Genomic DNA, 20,190 nt, shown 5'->3' on the forward strand with positions numbered 1-20,190 from the left:
GCACTCTAGACATTTTCTTGTGCAAACCTGATGGACATTTTGAATCAAGCTACTATTACTATTCACTCCTAGGCCCAGTTTTATAACATTGAGTACTATTAATACAATTGTTTTTCAATGCCTTGTGTAATATTTTTATTTAGACAGGTGATGAGTGCATTGGAAGCATGGACAGTCTAGCCTAGACCGTATTGACTAGACTGCTTGAGTCCAGTCTTGTCCTCAGTAACTTTCAGTCGTTCATGACATTATCTGTGGCCTCCACAATGCGGTGCACTGGCGCCGTCAACTATTGGAGAATGTCGGTAGGTCCCGAATGTCTTTCCTTATCAGGATTGGACTTCCTCCCCGCCGCTCAAACTATCCAGCCCTCCCGTGTTTCATACACGCTTCCTGGAGGATAACTACGGAGCAAGCAAGCCGGGGAGGCAGAATGAGGTAATTTGAGTTCAGTATGCAGTTGGGGGTTAATATTTACATGGTTATTATTTTACCAATTAAGTTGCTATCTCCAAGCTAGCTAGTCAGCATATTGTTACTAGCTGACGTTAGTGAAACGACATTGTTTAGCTAGCTAATGACAAAATGATGGCTAGCGCCTCGCTACTAACGTTAGATATTGTGGCTAGACCGACCTTTTAGCCAGGATAAACCAGTTGCGTTTAACGTTATTGCTAACCAATACATGATTCTCAACACAACATTGTTGACTAGCATGCTAACCACTACTGTAACAAGTTGGGATATCTTATTGTCTAGCTTGCTGCTACCCCAAATCGAACGGTAACTGCTTTGTATACTGTATTCCCTGGCGATGGCTACTGTAGCTACCAGTCAACACAATCAACATGGCTAACTATGACAATTTGAAACGTCAGAAGTAGCTAGCTTACTTATCAGCTAGCTTGCAATAGTTACGCACACAGTAGACTGTTGAGCAATGATTATTAACTGTAGTTAACGCTTGCCATTTGCTAACGTTAGATCGCTACGGTACTATTAGCTAACTAGTAGCTCGATGGCTTCATTCTAAGCCAACGTTATTTGTCTGTCGCTTTATCCTGCTAGCTAGCTAGCCATCCGCGAAAGGATCACACATTTCTAAACAATGTTGTGGGCAAGACTGCCAAATGGATCCTAAATGTTCTGAGCACGGCCATAGTAAAACAACGATACCCGCCACCCTGCATTTCAAGGACACAGTGTGTAACAATCGGCACGAGCAAATGCACCAAGTATTATTTTTTTTATCAGAGGCTGCATATCTGCCAAGTATTGATTGTGTCAGCACCTTAGATAAAGGTTATTGACTGAACATAACAGTTAATACTTAAAGGGAAGCCTCTTGTGGGTCTGTTTTGTTATGTAGTCTATGATAGTTGAATCTGAATGATAGACACTTTCCTTGAATTAAGGTTTTCCAGGCTTCATGTTAACCAACACATTGTGTTTTCAGTCCATAGTATTTCACTAGTAACAAAGTAAAGAACCAATTGGTGATGACTGAGTAAACTATATTTGAAGGTCGCTACGAGTTATGCCTGAATCTGTCTAGTAGGCTAATCTGTCTGAATCATACTTCCACTGGTTACAAATTGTGAAAGAGAGTAAGTAAGTAGACTCAAGACTGTCTGGACAAACGCCATCCGTCAGAATTTGTCCACCAAACTCGGTTAATTGCATTAGGCATACGTGGTAATACACCAGTGTTTATTTACCCATATTAGGTTGTCGCATCAGTGAGCACAGATGTCAGGAACGTGTGATTCTAAATCTGTGTGGTTTAGCCATCATTGCATGACTTTAAGGAATACTGGACATGGGGATAATGCATGCACACAGATTGCTTAATCCTGTTTAAACCACAATCTCTCACGAGTTTGCTGCCCTGCTTTCACTTCTGCAACTGGCCAAAGAGTCACTCACCTTTTGGAACAATATAAAACTGTATCGGACTGTGAAACACGCATACACACCACTCTAAACTTAGAAGCAGGACATGTGGTGAGGGAGCCTGTCTCAGTCACTCGGCTGGAATGTTGGAAAAGTTTATTTGAAAGTCATTTCCTCCTTGTTTTCTACTGTTCTATTGTTTTCATAATGACTGCCTTACAAGGTGCTACTGCACATGTTTTTGTCAACGAAACATAAAGGTACGTTTGGGTGGAGTGCCATTGATACTAGAGCTGGGACGATAAACTGAAAATGATCGTCACCGATCACTTATTGCAGGCATTTTACTGATATTGTTCATGACGATAAGTAGCCTATACTAGAGAAATGTGGAGTTTGAAATGAAACAAGTTTGTTAATATGGGTGATTGTTAATGGGACAATTGATGGCTACAACCATCACACTAGTAGTAGTAGTTTAAAGGGACATTTTTATTGATACTAGTCCCTTCCTTTATGCTTCTTCAACACTTGAATATATAGACTGAGTATTTTCTGCTGGAAGACATTGGAAGCTAATAGATTACTAATAACAGTGTTTCTCTCTAGGTATACATATCTATGTGAAGGAACATGGACCCTTGAACTGAAGGAATGACAACCCCCTGGCACAATCTAGTAACATTGTTGAGTTTTTATCTGTTCTGTTTGGTTTTCCATCTCTGTCTATGATGGAAAACAACTGATTATGGGGCATTTTTCATTCAGATGACACTTAGAATTGGACATTGACCGCGTAGCTATCTCACTACTGTAAATATTTAAATTCTACCTTGACACACCTTTCTCCTGCCTCCACATATCTCTCATTTCTGTGGAAGACCGGGACGTTTGACTCAGCACTTAACACGCAATATTCCACCACAATCTAGTGCTAAGTAAATTGCTATAGCCTCCTTGCAAGACCAAGGTGTGTTCATTTTTGTCTGATTAATAGTTTTATGTATTGTTTTATTTTGTTATTTAAACTCTTGTTTGACATGTAGCCGTCATTTCTAAACTGCACTTTATTGATAAATATCAAGATCATTTCAAACTGTAATTTAAGCATATATTTGAGTTATATTTTTTTAATCTTTAGGGGTATATATATATTCTGTTTTAATTTTAAACTGGAAAAGTATATCGTTTCTGTTTACAAGCCTTGTCTGTCGATCATTCCGAAATGGACAAACCTAGAATCTGATAGCATTTAAGGACAAGGCAGACATAACCTGGAATTGACAGATCTAAGATCTATCCTTGTCTTCGGGCATTTGCGTTATGAAGGCTGGTGTTTTTCATTGTTTTTATGTTCCTCTGTTGGATTGACACACTAAAGAAAAGAATCTCCATCTGAAGGCCAGTGGGAGTTATTTTTCTTGGATCGTACAATACTTCTTTGAGTGCAGATGGATTTCACATGTCAAACTCAGAGGTGCTTTTGTGGCGTTGCCTTTGCATTTCAAGCACTGAAGTGGAAGAATGATTTTAAGGAGGTTTCAGGGATAAATAACTTGTGTTTTAGTTTTTAAGACAGACTGACAGGTCTATAGTTATATTTTGGTTTTCCTAGCAGATCCTAAGGAGAGGTGCTTCCATTTGATTCTCCTTTAAGGTGGCCATCAGTGGCCAAATGAACTGACATGTTGTATCACTACCTGAATTTAAACAGACTTCATCCATCCAACAAACTGCCAACTGCATGAAACACTCACACACCGTCCACCTGTCAGGAAACAGACCTTACCTACCCTAAACCTGAGGGTTGGAAGTCCTCTCCCCGTCAAGCCCACCACACTAAGGATGCGTTCCCCAGAGCCCCCCATCCCATCCCCAGCTGAGGCGCTACTCCACTGCCAGTTCGGGGGCTGGGGAACAGGCAGCAGCTGCAACAACAGCTGCCCCAACAGCCCTGGGGGTCTGTCGTCCCTGTCTCCCTCCCCCAGCCCCTCTCCTGCCTCCAGCTACGCCTTGACCCTCACCCCCTACCACATCCACGTCCAGCGCCTGGCCCCCCGCCCTGGTAAAGAGGCACGTCTAATACTACCCCTATCAGAGCTGGCAGGGTGCAGCTGTCCCCGTGCCCCTGCTCCCCCCTTGCTGGTTCTATACTGGTATCCCCCCGGGAGGCGGAGGAAGGGGGTGTCCAGGAGGAGGCAGGTGAGGGTGTACCTGGCTGAGGCCAGGGTGGAGGCTGAGAGATGGTCCACTGCTATACAATGTCTGCTAAGGGGAGTCGCCATCACTGCTGACACGGGTGAGTGTGTGTTCCACTAACACAGCTACAATCAGTTATCTTGTCTGTTTGTATGCTATGTTACAGTCCAGGCACAATATGTGTAGGTTCTGAGGTTATTGTAACATCCCAGTTGTTGGAATCAGTCTGATGTTCCCTAATGCCCATTATAAAGACTGGCACAGTGTCACCGTGAGAGAGAATGAAGCCAAATCAGCACTCGTTATGGCGTTTGGCGTCGACTACTTCCTATCCTGTCTACAGACTTTAACTGTGCCTTAATTCACTTTATGAGCACCATTCACTCCATAAAGTTTGTTTCCATAAATGAGTGTTTGTTAGTTATTGTTAACTGAAGTCATACAGGGTGATCTGTGGTCCTTTTGATGTAGGAGGCCAGAGGATACAAATTAATATAGGCCTAGGCTACTGTATGAATACCATGCATGTTCTAACAGATACAGGCTAGTTCAGTTCATTTCTGACCATGCTAGATATAGGCTACTGTATAATGGCTGTACTGTATAATGGCTGTAGGAAACTGTATAATGGCCATGTGATAAGGAATGAATGGATATACGCCAATGCTGTTGTACTTTACATACGTACAGTGGGGTGAAAAAGTATTTGATCCCCTGCTGATTTTGTACGTTTGCCCACTTACAAAGAAATGATCAGTCTATAATTTTAATGGTAGGTTTATTTGAACAGTGAGAGACTGAATAACAACAAAGAAATCCAGAAAAACGCATGTCAAAAATGTTATAAAATGATTTGCATTTTAATGAGGGAAATAAGTATTTGACCCCTCTGCAAAACATGACTTAGTACTTGGTGGCAAAACCCTTGTTGGCAGTCACAGAGGTCAGATGTTTCTTGTAGTTGGCCACCAGGTTTGCACACATCTCAGGAGGGATTTTGCCCCAATCCTCTTTGCAGATCTTCTCCAAGTCATTAAGGTTTCGAGGCTGATGTTTGGCAACTCGAACCTTCAGCTCCCTCCACAGATTTTCTATGGGATTAAGGTCTGGAGACTGGCTAGGCCATTCCAGGACCTTAATGTTCTTCTTCTTGAGCCACTCCTTTGATGCCTTGGCCGTGTGTTTTGGGTCATTGTCATGCTGGAATACCCATCCATGACCCATTTTCAATGCCAGCGCTGAGGTTCTCACCCAAGATTTGACGGTACATGGCCCCGTACATCGTCCCTTTGATGCGGTGAAGTTGACCTGTCCCCTTAGCAGGAAAAAACCCCCAAAGCATAATGTTTCCACCTCCATGTTTGACGGTGGAGATGGTGTTCTTGGGGTCATAGGCAGCATTCCTCCTCCTCCAAACACGGCAAGTTGAGTTGATGCCAATGAGCTCCATTTTGGTCTCATCTGACCACAACACTTTCACCAGTTGTCCTCTGAATCATTCAGATGTTCATTGGCAAACTTCAGACGGGCATGTATATGTATTCTTGAGCAGGGGGACCTTGCGGGTGCTGCAGGATTTCAGTCCTTCACGGCGTAGTGTGTTACCAATTGTTTTCTTGGTGACTATGGTCCCAGCTGCCTTGAGATCATTGACAAGATCCTCCCGTGTAGTTCTGGGCTGATTCTTCACCGTTCTCATGATCATTGCAACTCCACGAGGTGAGATCTTGCATGGAGCCCCAGGTCGAGGGATATTGACAGTTCTTTTGTGTTTCTTCCATTTGAGAATAATCGCACCAAATGTTGTCACCTTCTCACCAAGCTGCTTGGCGATGGTCTTGTAGCCCATTCCAGCCTTGTGTAGGTCTACAATCTTGTCCCTGACATCCTTGGAGAGCTCTTTGGTCTTGGCCATGGTGGAGAGTTTGGAATCTGATTGATTGATTGCTTCTGTGGACAGGTGTCTTTTATACAAGTAACAAGCTGCGGTTAGGAGCACTCCCTTTAAGAGTGTGCTCCTAATCTCAGCTCGTTACCTGTATAAAAGACACCTGGGAGCCAGAAATCTTTCTGATTGAGAGGGGGTCAAATACTTATTTCCCTCATTAAAATGCAAATCAATTTATAACATTTTTGACATCCGTTTTTCTGGATATTTTTGTCGTTATTCTGTCTCTCACTGTTCAAATAAACCTACCATTAAAATTATAGACTGATCATTTCTTTGTCAGTGGGCAAACGTACAAAATCAGCTGGGGATCAAATACTTTTTTTCCCCACTGTACATACGTATATACAGCATGCTATGTTCAGTCAGGACCCCTGACTATTAAAAGGCTAAAGTATTGTTTAAGGGTTCATTCAACAAACATGTTATTTAATCTTTCTTGGCTGTGTGTGTGTGTGGGCTAGGTTATCCCTTTAACACTTAATTTACTCTACTTTCTCTGTCTCATCTGTCCTGCACACACGGTCTGTATCATTCAGCGTCTAACCAACACAGCATCCCTCCCTTCCCACTAACTCCCACCCCTCACCAACACAGCATCCCTCCCTCCCACTAACTCCCACCCCTCACCAAGACAGCCTCCCTTCCCACTAACTCCCACCCCTCACCAAGACAGCCTCCCTTCCCACTAACTCCCACCCCTCACCAAGACAGCCTCCCTTCCCACTAGCTCCCACCCCTCACCAACACAGCATCCCTCCCTTCCCACTAGCTCCCACCCCTCACCAACACAGCATCCCTCCCTCCCTCCCACTAACTCCCACCCCTCACCAACACAGCATCCCTCCCTCCCACTAACTCCCACCCCTCACCAACACAGCATCCCTCCCTCCCACTAACTCCCACCCCTCACCAACACAGCATCCCTCCCTCCCACTAACTCCCACCCCTCACCAACACAGCATTCCTCCCTTCTCACTAACTCCCACCCCTCACCAACACGGCCTCCCTCCCTCCCACTAACTCCCACCCCTCACCAACACGGCCTCCCTCCCTCCCACTAACTCCCACCCCTCACCAACACAGCATTCCTCCCTCCCTTCCCACTAACTCCCACCCCTCACCAACACGGCATCCCTCCCTTCCCACTAACTCCCACCCCTCACCAACACGGCCTCCCTCCCTCCCACTAACTCCCACCCCTCACCAACACAGCATTCCTCCCTCCCTTCCCACTAACTCCCACCCCTCACCAACACGGCATTCCTCCCTCCCTTCCCACTAACTCCCACCCCTCACCAACACGGCATTCCTCCCTCCCTTCCCACTAACTCCCACCCCTCACCAACACGGCATTCCTCCCTCCCTTCCCACTAACTCCCACCCCTCACCAACACGGCCTCCCTCCCTCCCTTCCCACTAACTCCCACCCCTCACCAACACGGCCTCCCTCCCTCCCTTCACACTAACTCCCACCCCTCACCAACACGGCCTCCCTCCCTCCCTTCCCACTAACTCCCACCCCTCACCAACACGGCCTCCCTCCCTCCCTTCCCACTAACTCCCACCCCTCACCAACACGGCCACCCTCCCTCCCTTCCCACTAACTCCCACCCCTCACCAACACGGCCTCCCTCCCTCCCTCCCTTCCCACTAACTCCCACCCCTCACCAACACGGCCTCCCTCCCTTCCCACTAACTCCCACCCCTCACCAACACGGCCTCCCTCCCTCCCTTCCCACTAACTCCCACCCCTCACCAACACGGCCTCCCTCCCTCCCTTCCCACTAGCTCCCACCCCTCACCAACACGGCCTCCCTCCCTCCCTTCCCACTAGCTCCCGTTCTGCCCAGATAGCAACACCACTGTTTACCCACGGCCTGTGTGGTTCTTTCTATCTATATACAGTATATGCTCTCCTTCTTTCTCTCTCTCTGTCCCTCTGTCTTGCACTCTCCTTTTTGCTTTTTCCATCGTCAGCCTTTCTCACATTGCTGTCTCGTTTTAGCACTTTGAGGACCTAGAAGAACCAAGGCCTACGTAAAGCCCATCTATTATCCATTTCAACATTCCCTTTTCTTCCATTTGTTTTGACTCTCCCTCGCTCATTATCTCTCTCTGTCTTGTCTCCTTCCTCTCTCCCAAACACTCTTCTTTTCTCACTGTCTCTGTGCATTAGTCTACACCCTCAGTGTCTGTCTGTACATCCTCCCTCCCATAGTCTTTCATCCTTGCTGTCTTTACACCTTTTTCAGTCTCGTCTCCTCTCCTCCTCCTCCTGTCTCCTCTCATCTATCTATCTGCCCTCTGTCCTCTTTTGTTTTGTACCTCCTCCCTCCCTTCCTGCTGTCTGCATTTCTTTATCTTCCTCTTTCAATGTCCTCCCTCTTTCTCCTTTCCCAGTTACTACCCCTTTCTCTCTCTCGCTCTCTCTCCTGCTCTATTCATCACACACTCTGTCTGTAACTGTCTCCTCTGTATGTCTGTAACTCTGTCTACTCTCTGTCTGTAACTCTTTTTCCACTCTGTCTCTCTTTCTCTACTCTGTCTGTAACTCTGTCTCCTGTCTTATCTCTCTCTCCTTATCTCTCTAACTCCTTTTACTCTGTCTAGTCTGTTGCTCTCCTCTGCAGTGTGAATTAGACAACCTCCTAGCTGCTGGTTCTACTTCTATAATGGCTTTAGTCAGAGATGTGTGCAGTTAGTGTTTGGTCCACTTCAACCCTATACAGTAGGTGCTGCTGTGTAGATAGGGCTCTGCTTGTTATTACTAGGCATTTTGTGGAAGACTAAGCACTGAAGTGTTCAGTTAAGTACCTTGTTTCCCTGTCCTGGGCCTTGAGTGCCTTTTCATTCTAGAAGATTTAATTATGTAGAGCCATTAGTCAAATGGAATCATTATTACTTATCTGGTCAGAGATAGTCCCTTTGAGATGAGCTGAAAGAGGTTTGCCTTGTCACAGATACACTCAAGGTCTAAGGGTGGGAAACACTGTGCTTAATGGCAGGGTTTCCCAAACTCGGTCCTCCCCAAATAATCAACGCTTGATGTTGAGTTGGTTATTTGAATCAGCTGTGTAGTGCTAGGACAAAAACCAAAACATGCACCCGGGGGTGGGGACTGAGTTTAGGAAACCCTGCTTTATGGTATGACTTACGTTTGTTGTTGTCTTGTAGACTGTGAAGATGAAGCCTTGTAGTTTTGATAGAACAATCAATCAATTTGTTTGTAATGATTGGCTGGTTTCCCTCAGAAATTGGCAAACGTCTACTGCCCCGTCCCCGAAGGCTGCTGCTATTGGTGAACCCCTTCAGTGGGAGAGGCCAGGCTATGCAGTGGTGTCAGACACACATCCTGCCAATGATCAGAGAGGCTAACATCAGCTACAACCTGATACAGACAGGTAACACACACCGTAACATCAGCTACAACCTGATACAGACAGGTAACACACACCGTAACATCAGCTACAACCTGATACAGACAGGTAACACACCGTAACATCAGCTACAACCTGATACAGACAGGTAACACACACCGTAACATCAGCTACAACCTGATACAGACAGATAACACACACCGTAACATCAGCTACAACCTGATACAGACGGGTAACACACACCGTAACATCAGCTACAACCTGATACAGACGGGTAACACACACCGTAACATCAGCTACAACCTGATACAGACGGGTAACACACACCGTAACATCAGCTACAACCTGATACAGACAGGTAACACACACCGTAACATCAGCTACAACCTGATACAGACGGGTAACACACACCGTAACATCAGCTACAACTTGATACAGACAGGTAACACACACCGTAACATCAGCTACAACCTGATACAGACGGGTAACACACACCATAACATCAGCTCTACAACCTGATACAGACGGGTAACACACACGGTAACATCAGCTCTACAACCTGATACAGACAGGTAACACACACCGTAACATCAGCTACAACCTGATACAGACAGGTAACATACACCGTAACATCAGCTACAACCTGATACAGACAGGTAACACACACCGTAACATCAGCTACAACCTGATACAGACGGGTAACACACACCGTAACATCAGCTACAACTTGATACAGACAGGTAACACACACCGTAACATCAGCTACAACCTGATACAGACAGGTAACACACACCGTAACATCAGCTACAACCTGATACAGACAGGTAACACACACCGTAACATCAGCTACAACCTGATACAGACGGGTAACACACACCGTAACATCAGCTACAACTTGATACAGACAGGTAACACACACCGTAACATCAGCTACAACCTGATACAGACGGGTAACACACACCGTAACATCAGCTACAACCTGATACAGACGGGTAACACACACCGTAACATCAGCTACAACCTGATACAGACGGGTAACACACACCGTAACATCAGCTACAACCTGATACAGACGGGTAACACACACCGTAACATCAGCTACAACCTGATACAGACAGGTAACACACCGTAACATCAGCTACAACCTGATACAGACGGGTAACACACACCGTAACATCAGCTACAACTTGATACAGACAGGTAACACACACCGTAACATCAGCTACAACCTGATACAGACGGGTAACACACACCATAACATCAGCTCTACAACCTGATACAGACGGGTAACACACACGGTAACATCAGCTCTACAACCTGATACAGACAGGTAACACACACGGTAACATCAGCTACAACCTGATACAGACAGGTAACATACACCGTAACATCAGCTACAACCTGATACAGACGGGTAACACACACCGTAACATCAGCTACAACCTGATACAGACAGGTAACACACACCGTAACATCAGCTACAACCTGATACAGACGGGTAACACACACCGTAACATCAGCTACAACCTGATACTGACGGGTAACACACACCGTAACATCAGCTACAACCTGATACTGACGGGTAACACACACCGTAACATCAGCTACAACCTGATACAGACGGGTAACACACACCGTAACAACAGCTCTCAACCTGATACAGACAGGTAACACACACCGTAACATCAGCTCTACAACCTGATACAGACGGGTAACACACACCGTAACATCAGCTACAACCTGATACAGACGGGTAACACACACCGTAACATCAGCTACAACCTGATACAGACGGGTAACACACACCGTAACATCAGCTACAACCTGATACAGACGGGTAACACACACCGTAACAACAGCTACAACCTGATACAGACAGGTAACACACACCGTAACATCAGCTCTACAACCTGATACAGACGGGTAACACACACCGTAACATCAGCTACAACCTGATACAGACGGGTAACACACACCGTAACATCAGCTACAACCTGATACAGACGGGTAACACACACCGTAACATCAGCTACAACCTGATACAGACGGGTAGCACACACCGTAACAACAGCTACAACCTGATACAGACAGGTAACACACACCGTAACATCAGCTCTACAACCACAGCCGTTAACCGGTATCACACACACAGGTACAACCTCCTAACAACACGTCTCCTTTTCTCCTCAGAGCGACAGAACCATGCCAGAGAGTTAATCAAAGAGATCTCCCTGTCACAGTGGGACGGCATCATCATCGTCTCTGGAGATGGCCTGCTGCACGAGGTGTGGGGGTGTGTGTATGTGTGTATGTGTGTGGGGGGGGTGTGTGTATGTGTGTGGGGGGGTGTGTGTATGTGTGGGGGGGATGGTGTGTGTGTGTGTGTGTGTGTGTGTGTGTGTGTGTGTGTGTGTGTGTGTGTGTGTGTGTGTGTGTATATGTGTGTGGGGGGTGTGTGTATGTGTGGGGGGGATGGTGTGTGTGTGTGTGTGTATATGTGTGTGGGGGGGGTGTGCATATGTGTGTATGTGTGTGTGTGGGGGGGGGGCTGTGTGTGTGTATGTGTGTGGGGGGGATTGGTGTGTGTGTGTGTGGGGGGGGTGTGTGTCTGACTCTGCTCTGCTTTTCTGTCTCCAGGTGATCAATGGTTTGATGGAGCGTCCAGACTGGGAACTAGCAATAAAGACACCTGTAGGCATCCTGCCCTGTGGCTCTGGAAATGCCCTGGCTGGATCCATCAACCACCATGCAGGGTGGGTCACACACACATCCAACCAGCTATGTGACACATGTAATGACTTGACCAGAGATATGAGACTGATTCAAACCTAAACATGCAATATTTTAGAATTTCTTGTTAGATCAATGGTGAGAATGCTGGAGATACTAGTAGAAGCAATGAAATGAATGCAAAGGTTATTCCAGTTCAGGGTTCTGGTCCCAGGGTGTGTCTGGGTTGAATTAATAATTTCTCTCAGCCTCAAATTCATTCCTCAACCACTTGATACATTTCTCAATGCTGATGTAGATAAACACGCACCTTTACAGTCACACACACACCCACAGTAGTTTTCATTGGAAGTAAAAGGTGTGCAGTCTAATTAGCATTGGGCCGATATATGATTCTATCTAATATCGGGATGCTTGACATTGACGAATATGTGAAGTCCAAGATGGTAGGTGTATCGTGAAGTCCAAGATGGTAGGTATATCGTGAAGTCCAAGATGGTAGGTGTATCGTGAAGTCCAAGATGGTAGGTGTATCGGGAAGTCCAAGATGGTAGGTGTATCGGGAAGTCCAAGATGGTAGGTGTATCGGGAAGTCCAAGATGGTAGGTATATCGGGAAGTCCAAGATGGTAGGTGTATCGGGAAGTCCAAGATGGTAGGTATATCGGGAAGTCCAAGATGGTAGGTATATCGGGAAGTCCAAGATGGTAGGTGTATCGGGAAGTCCAAGATGGTAGGTGTATCGGGAAGTCCAAGATGGTAGGTATATCGGGAAGTCCAAGATGGTAGGTATATCGGGAAGTCCAAGATGGTAGGTGTATCGGGAAGTCCAAGATGGTAGGTGTATCGGGAAGTCCAAGATGGTAGGTGTATCGGGAAGTCCAAGATGGTAGGTGTATCGGGAAGTCCAAGATGGTAGGTGTATCGGGAAGTCCAAGATGGTAGGTGTATCGGGAAGTCCAAGATGGTAGGTGTATCGGGAAGTCCAAGATGGTAGGTGTATCGGGAAGTCCAAGATGGTAGGTGTATCGGGAAGTCCAAGATGGTAGGTGTATCGGGAAGTCCAAGATGGTAGGTGTATCGGGAAGTCCAAGATGGTAGGTGTATTGGGAAGTCCAAGATGGTAGGTGTATCGGGAAGTCCAAGATGGTAGGTATATCGGGAAGTCCAAGATGGTAGGTGTATTGGGATGTGCAAGACTTCTGTATTTGAGCTTTAATAAAAATCTAACGGTGCAGTCTTACAAGTTATGCTGCAACAATATGTTGAAAATGAAGTCTAAATAAATGAAGAATTTTTTTTTGCCTTACTAAGGTTATTTAATGAGAATGTGACTAGAAAATCATATATAAGGACAAAACCTTAACTGACTTGACACATTTTTTTTAGGAACCTTTATTTAACTAGGCAAGTCAGTTAAGAACAAATTATTATTTACAATGACGGCCTACCAGGGAACAGTGGGTTAACTGCCTTGTTCAGGGGCAGAACGACAGATTTTTACCTTGTCAGCTCGGGGATTCGATCCAGCAACCTTTCGGTTACTGGCCCAATAGGCTACCTGACACCCCAAAAGATAAAGGTTAAATAAAAAAGAGGAAATAAAATAATAAAGTCGCCCAACGATTGTATCGGATATCACAATATTTGGAGTAGCATATCGTAGAAGAGATCGCCCAACCTTAATTCTAATCACGGTCAACCTTTAGACTTTAGTTTCTTGATGTACAGCCCATTGGCCCTATTACATTGCAGTAGTAGACTTCAGTTTATTGATGTACAGCCCATTGGCCCTATTACATTGCAGTAGTAGACTTCAGTTTATTGATGTACAGCCCATTGGCCCTATTACATTGCAGTAGTAGACTTCAGTTTATTGATGTACAGCCCATTGGCCCTATTACATTGCAGTAGTAGACTTCAGTTTATTGATGTACAGCCCATTGGCCCTATTACATTGCAGTAGTAGACTTCAGTTTATTGATGTACAGCCCATTGGCCCTATTACATTGCAGTAGTAGACTTCAGTTTATTGATGTACAGCCCATTGGCCCTATTACATTGCAGTAGTAGACTTCAGTTTATTGATGTACAGCCCATTGGCCCTATTACATTGCAGTAGTAGACTTCAGTTTATTGATGTACAGCCCATTGGCCCTATTACATTGCAGTAGTAGACTTCAGTTTATTGATGTACAGCCCATTGGCCCTATTACATTGCAGTAGTAGACTTCAGTTTATTGATGTACAGCCCATTGGCCCTATTACATTGCAGTAGTAGACTTCAGTTTATTGATGTACAGCCCATTGGCCCTATTACATTGCAGTAGTAGACTTCAGTTTATTGATGTACAGCCCATTGGCCTTATTAAAGTACTGTAGACTTTAGCATCTTCAACTAATCCTTATGCCTCTCGTATTGCTGTATCAGCTGTTTCAACGACTCATCGAGACTGAGACTGATAGAGAGATTCTCTCTTCCCTCCCTTTCTCTCCTGCCCCCCACTCCCTCCCTCCCTCTTTCTCCTACCCCCACTATTCCCCCCCTCTCTTCATGTCCTGTTATTTCTAGAGTTCTCTCCTTTATCTCTGGAAGACACGTCAATAAATGAGTCCAGTCAATATAGTACAGTCTGTTCTTTCATCTCTCTCTCCTTCTTATCTCTTGTGTTGTCTTTATGATGGTTTGTTTGGCCACCTACATAACATTCACTGATTGTGGATGTCATAAACATTACGTTAACTTATATTACACAGTATTCATTTCCTCTCTCCTCTCCTCTGTATTTTCCATTCCTCTCCCTCTCCACATTCTCACCCTTTCTCCATTCTCTTCCATCCACTGTTTCCCTCTTACTTTTCTCTTCATCCCAGTTATGACATGTGCCTTCGGGAGCCTCTCCTCCTCAACTGCTGTTTTCAGCTCTGCCGTGGCGGAGTCAAGCCCATGGATTTGGTCTCCGTGACAACCAGCCCCGCCCCTTCTCAAAATGGCCGTCCGGGTCTTCCCAGAAGGATGTTCTCCTTCCTGTCTGTGGCCTGGGGCTTTGTGTCTGACGTGGACATCGAGAGTGAGAGGTGTGTGTGTCTAAGTTAATGGCGTGGCAGCGGTACCGAGTTCTCTGGAGTCCTCTTCCCGATAGCTAAACAGCCGAAGCTTCTGCACATGTGCGGGATTCTCTATTTTACTGCTCCCTCTGCTGACACAGCTTATCAAACACAAGCTGTACACTGAAGGGCAGTTTTTTCCATCATCATTGCAAACATTGGCTAAGCAGGAGGCAGTCAAAGTAGTAGTTGAATGGTCATCTGCCCAGAAGTGGAACAGGCTACTCAGGCAAATTTCAGTCATTGTCAAATCGTGCAGTACTTGCATGATCATTGAGAAGCGAAATTACAGTTCTACGTGATTTGTGGTTTAAATGCAGCTTGTTTTTGCCCCAATACAATGTGTAGACAGCTTCCTACATGTGCTACTGCAATATCCTTAGTTACAACAGATACAGTTGTAGCCTACATCCTAAATTAGCATACTATATATATATTTGGAATGTTGGTTGAAATAGCTGCAGGTTTTATATCAGCTGTTCAGAAATTTGAGGCAGAGATGTAGGCTCCATCATTTCTATCAAAAAGGTTGATAGGAACGGTTCAGAAGAGGCTGAGTAAAGTGAGAAATGTGAAGGGAGGTGGATGTCTGTAAACTAACACATGGGCAGAACGTGATTGGGTTCTTTAACTCTGGGGAAGAGGCTTCCAGGGTGACGGGACAGGGCGCTTGCCTTTGATCACTCATCCTTAAATTAAGTACATGCGATCTTTCACTGTACCTCCTTGATCACACTTATTCCTAATGAATAAGTAATGTGTTATGTTCTCTGTTGTTTCCTTGGTAACTAAAGGCTGTAATGGTGTGATGTTGCAGGTACCGGGGTCTGGGCTCGGCACGGTTCACCCTGGGCACTCTGGTCCGCCTGGCCTCCCTGCGCTCCTATAAGGGCCGTCTGTCCTACCTGCCCCCCTCCATAGTCGCCACATCCCCAGACGCCATCCCTCCGCCCCTGCGCAGACCCCTGTCCCGCAGCATCACTGAGGGCCTGGAGGGCTTCTGCCACACCCCCATCCAACGCACCAGTTCTGACATGGGCCTCAGCGAACAGAGGAGTCTGAGGAGGGTAGACACGGAAAGGGAGCGGGAGAGAGAGATGGAGAGGCAGAGAGAGAGGGAGAGGAGGAGGGAGAGGGCCAGGGGAGGGGGAACGGGGGTGGTCAGGGCGAGTAGCTTGGCAGAGGATAGAGAGAGAGAGATGGAGGGAGAGGCGGGGAGGTCAGGGACAAGTTCGGAGAGATCTGGGACGAGTTCGGAGTCGAACGAAAGGGAAGATTGCAGGATGGGAAGGGAGGATGGGATGACGAGGAACATGGAAGAAAGGCCAGATGAGGAAAGAGAAGATGGAATGATGGAGCAGGACTCAGGGGTGATAGAGGATATAGAGGAGAGAGTGAGGAATGGGGATGGCAGCAGCGGCTCAATGGATGGGGTGATGGAAGCGAAGGAGGTTGGAGAGGGGTACGGGGTGGACATAGGGCAAGAGGCCAACGAGGACCCAGAGGGGTGTTACTTGTACCCAGACAACCTCCAGCAGACCAGACTGGCTCTAAGGAAGAATTCTGCCCCTTCCAGCCAGATAGCTAACGCCTTCTTTAGCCAGCCCCTCAGCCAGGAGGCTGACCCCGTGTCTGGAGCCTCGTACAGGGCAGAAGAGATGGATCTGAACGGAACATACTTTCAGAAAGAAGCTTACCCACTGGACATTGCCCGGGAGAGAGCCCTCACCATATCCTCTCCCTTCAGACACTCTCCTTTCTCCTTCAAGCCCAAATCTCTGGACCAGAACGCATCCCGCCCCAGACCCCTATCCCTCCTCCACCACCCCCACTCCAACTCCCTACCCCCCAAACTCCCCTCCCTGTCCCTCTCCCTCTCTCCCACGCCCCCTTCCTCCCCGTCCTGCGCCTCCCCCCACTCCTCCTCCTACCTCGTTCCACGCCCCAACACCCCCAACTCCACCTCCCCTTCCCCGTCTCTCCAGTCCCCCTCCTTTACCTTTGACATTGCAGAGCCTGCCGGACCCCTCAAGAACCGCCCCCCCGTCTCACTCCCTTTCAACCCCCCCAGGGATGACCTCCTGCCCCCCTTGGACCAGGCCCTGCCGACCCGGGACTGGGTGACCATTGAGGGGGACTTTGTGCTTGTGCTGGCGATCTACCAGTCCCATCTCGGGGCAGACCTCCACGCCGCCCCCCAAGCCAGGTTTGACGATGGGCTGATCCACCTGACGTTTGTGCGGGCAGGGATCTCCAGAGCCACCCTGCTCCGTCTGTTCCTGGCCATGGAGAGGGGGGCACACCTGTCTCTCAGCTCCCCCTATGTGAGCCACGTCCCAGCCAGGGCCTTCAGGCTGCAGCCCCTCTCCCCACGAGGAACACTCACTGTGGACGGGGAACTGGTGCCATACGGCCCGCTGCAGGCACAGGTAGAGAGAGAGATGGAGTGGGGAGTGTGAGAAAGTGGAGTGGGGAGGGCAGTAGTTAGATTTTTAAAACTGATTTCGAAAGCTTTTTTAAAATAAATATTTTCACTAACAATCCCAGCTCGTAAGTGCATGTAAATCCACTCCACATCTATAGTAATGAAACTGGTGTATTGTCTTTGGTACGATGTTACCCTCTGTATTTTGCCTGTATTATATTAAACCCTAGATGATGGCCTATCACTTCAGTACAACAAAAGCTGTTAGACTTCTGTGTTTAGCTTTCATGTTTTCTCTGGTATATTAATAACCACATTATACACTTCTAAGACCTATCTTTAGTTCCCTTCTCTAAAGTATTATACTAATCACTCTATCGGTTTGTCTCCCTCAGGTCCATCCCTCTATGTCCCGGCTCATTGTTGGTGACTCTGGAGTGAAGATCACCCGATTCTGACAAGGAATTGGCTGACCAGATCAGCTGATACGGCGCTCTCTCCAATTATATAATCTCTGTTGCCATCTACGTTCACAGAGAAAGAGGAGAAAAAAGCCCAAATAATTTCTGGGGTTTAATGGAAGGGATCACCTGCTGAGCAGAGCGGCGGTGCAGGACGCAAGCCCAGGGATTAATAGAGAATTTTAAAAACGGATGAAAACAAGCTTTGTTACACAGCTGTTGGATTACACTCCGTTTATCCTGAGAAGCCTGTACCTGCATAGACATGGGAACAAAATAGGGGGGGGGGGACAAGTTGAATGTGTATGGGGGAGTGTGTATTCAGTGCATGTGTGTGGTGTATACATTCTAGTATGCACAAATGGCATGCAGAGATGCACATTTCCTGACCTTGCCTTACAGAGAGCTTTCAGATGTCTTTGTTCTCTATCAAAGCTGTCCTAGAACAGTTCTAGTTCTATATCAGAACTATCAAAACTGTCCTAGAACAGTATCAAAACTGTCCTAGAACAGTTCTAGTTCTATATCAAAACTGTCCTAGAACAGTTCTAGAACTACTTCAGAGGGAGCCACACCCTCATGCAAATGTAGATCCCCTTCCGTATTGGAACCTCCGTCCTTCCCTGTAATGCCTTAAAGTACAACTCCTGTGACTGTCCTTTCTGTCTTATATAAGAAGCCTAAACCTGCGACTCTGCAAATCTCCATTCACCAGAGGCTGGTGGGAGGAGCTATAGGAGGACGGGCTCATTGTAAAGACTGGAATGGAATTAATGGAATGGTATCAAACCCATACAAAACCCCATGTTTGACTCCGTTCTATTTATTCCATTCCAGCCATGACAATGAGCCCGTCCTCCTATAGCTCCTCCTCTGCCATCCAGGTATATCAGAGGGGACTGTCCACTACAGGAAAAACAAAGCAAAGCTGATGAGCATACTGTGGTGTTAAGTTTGTATTGGTGTGTATGAAATATCTGTGAACAAAGGAAGTTTATTAGCAATCCCATGGAGACGATTACTCCTAGAATAAACCAGTAAAGTTAGATCAACACTGAAATAAATATAAAGCTCATTGAGTCCTTTTACACGGGTATTCCACAATAGTAGGATAGATGGGACTGTTGAACAGTAGCCATCATGGTGTATAGTGCATTTGACTGTTTTTCTTAGCAAAAAGGGTGCATGATGATGATGATGACGATGCTAGATTATGAAGTTGCAACACAGTGAGCACGAGACTGTTGCTTGATCAAGTTTCATGTATGTTGTCACGGAATCCTCTGAAAGTCTCACAAAGACCCAGAATGCTGGTTGTTTTCAGCAAATAGTCACTATTTCCACATGTGTAAACTGCCTTTTTACATACCTCTGTTGTAGTCGATTTTAATTGATATAATTATGAGTAGATTCTGAAGTGTGATGCAGCTGCAGAAAATCAACACTCGATTGTATTCTGTCTTTTAGATAAAGATTGCTGTTGAAAGAAACAAGATGTACTTGTCTTGCTGGTGTTATTTACCACATGACAAGCAGATCGTTTCTATAGGAGACCGTTATAATCTTAAACAGACAACATAAACTCAGTAAATGATTGATTACCATCTTGAGGATTTAGCTAATCACAGACCAGGCTGTGCCTCCCAACTCAAATCATAGCCTACATTTCAGAAATGGCTTTCTCAATGGGATGCAGCCTATACAGTTGGAGTCATTAAAACTAGTTTTTCAACCACTCCACAAATTTCTTGTTAACAAACTATAATTTTGGCAAAAAGAAATTCCAACAATTGTTTACAGACAGATCATTTCACTTATAATTAACTATCACAATTCCAGTGGGTCAGAAGTTTACATACACTAAGTTGACTGTGCCTTTAAACAGCTTGGAAAATTCCAGAAAATGATGTCATGGCTTTCGAAGCTTCTGATAGGCTAATTGACATAATTTGAGTCAATTGGAGGTGTACCTGTGGATGTATTTCAAACTCAGTGCCTCTTTGCTTGACAGCATGGGAAAATCAAAAGAAATCAGCCAAGACCTCAG

At 46.1% G+C, this 20,190-nt stretch overlaps 1 protein-coding gene across 2 annotated transcripts; it reads left to right on the forward strand.

Moving 5' to 3' along the window:
• Positions 1-277: 277 nt before the first annotated feature.
• Positions 278-19,636, forward strand: LOC115176532 (sphingosine kinase 2). Of its 2 annotated transcripts, none has more exons than XM_029736568.1 (8): positions 278-438; positions 2,503-4,192; positions 9,295-9,444; positions 11,611-11,705; positions 12,058-12,173; positions 15,024-15,227; positions 16,075-17,686; positions 18,078-19,636. In XM_029736568.1, the coding sequence occupies exons 2-8, from the start codon at positions 3,739-3,741 to the stop codon at positions 18,138-18,140; spliced, it is 2,694 nt and encodes an 897-aa protein (XP_029592428.1). In that variant the 5' UTR covers positions 278-438; positions 2,503-3,738; the 3' UTR covers positions 18,141-19,636. The 2 variants fall into 2 exon arrangements, with proteins under 2 accessions (XP_029592428.1, XP_029592429.1); XM_029736569.1 differs by lacking the exon at positions 278-438 and adding an exon at positions 1,852-2,153.
• The last annotated feature ends 554 nt before the right edge of the window (positions 19,637-20,190 follow it).

Source organism: Salmo trutta, chromosome 37 (genome assembly GCF_901001165.1).
Source record: "Salmo trutta chromosome 37, fSalTru1.1, whole genome shotgun sequence".
Taxonomy (NCBI): domain Eukaryota; kingdom Metazoa; phylum Chordata; class Actinopteri; order Salmoniformes; family Salmonidae; genus Salmo; species Salmo trutta.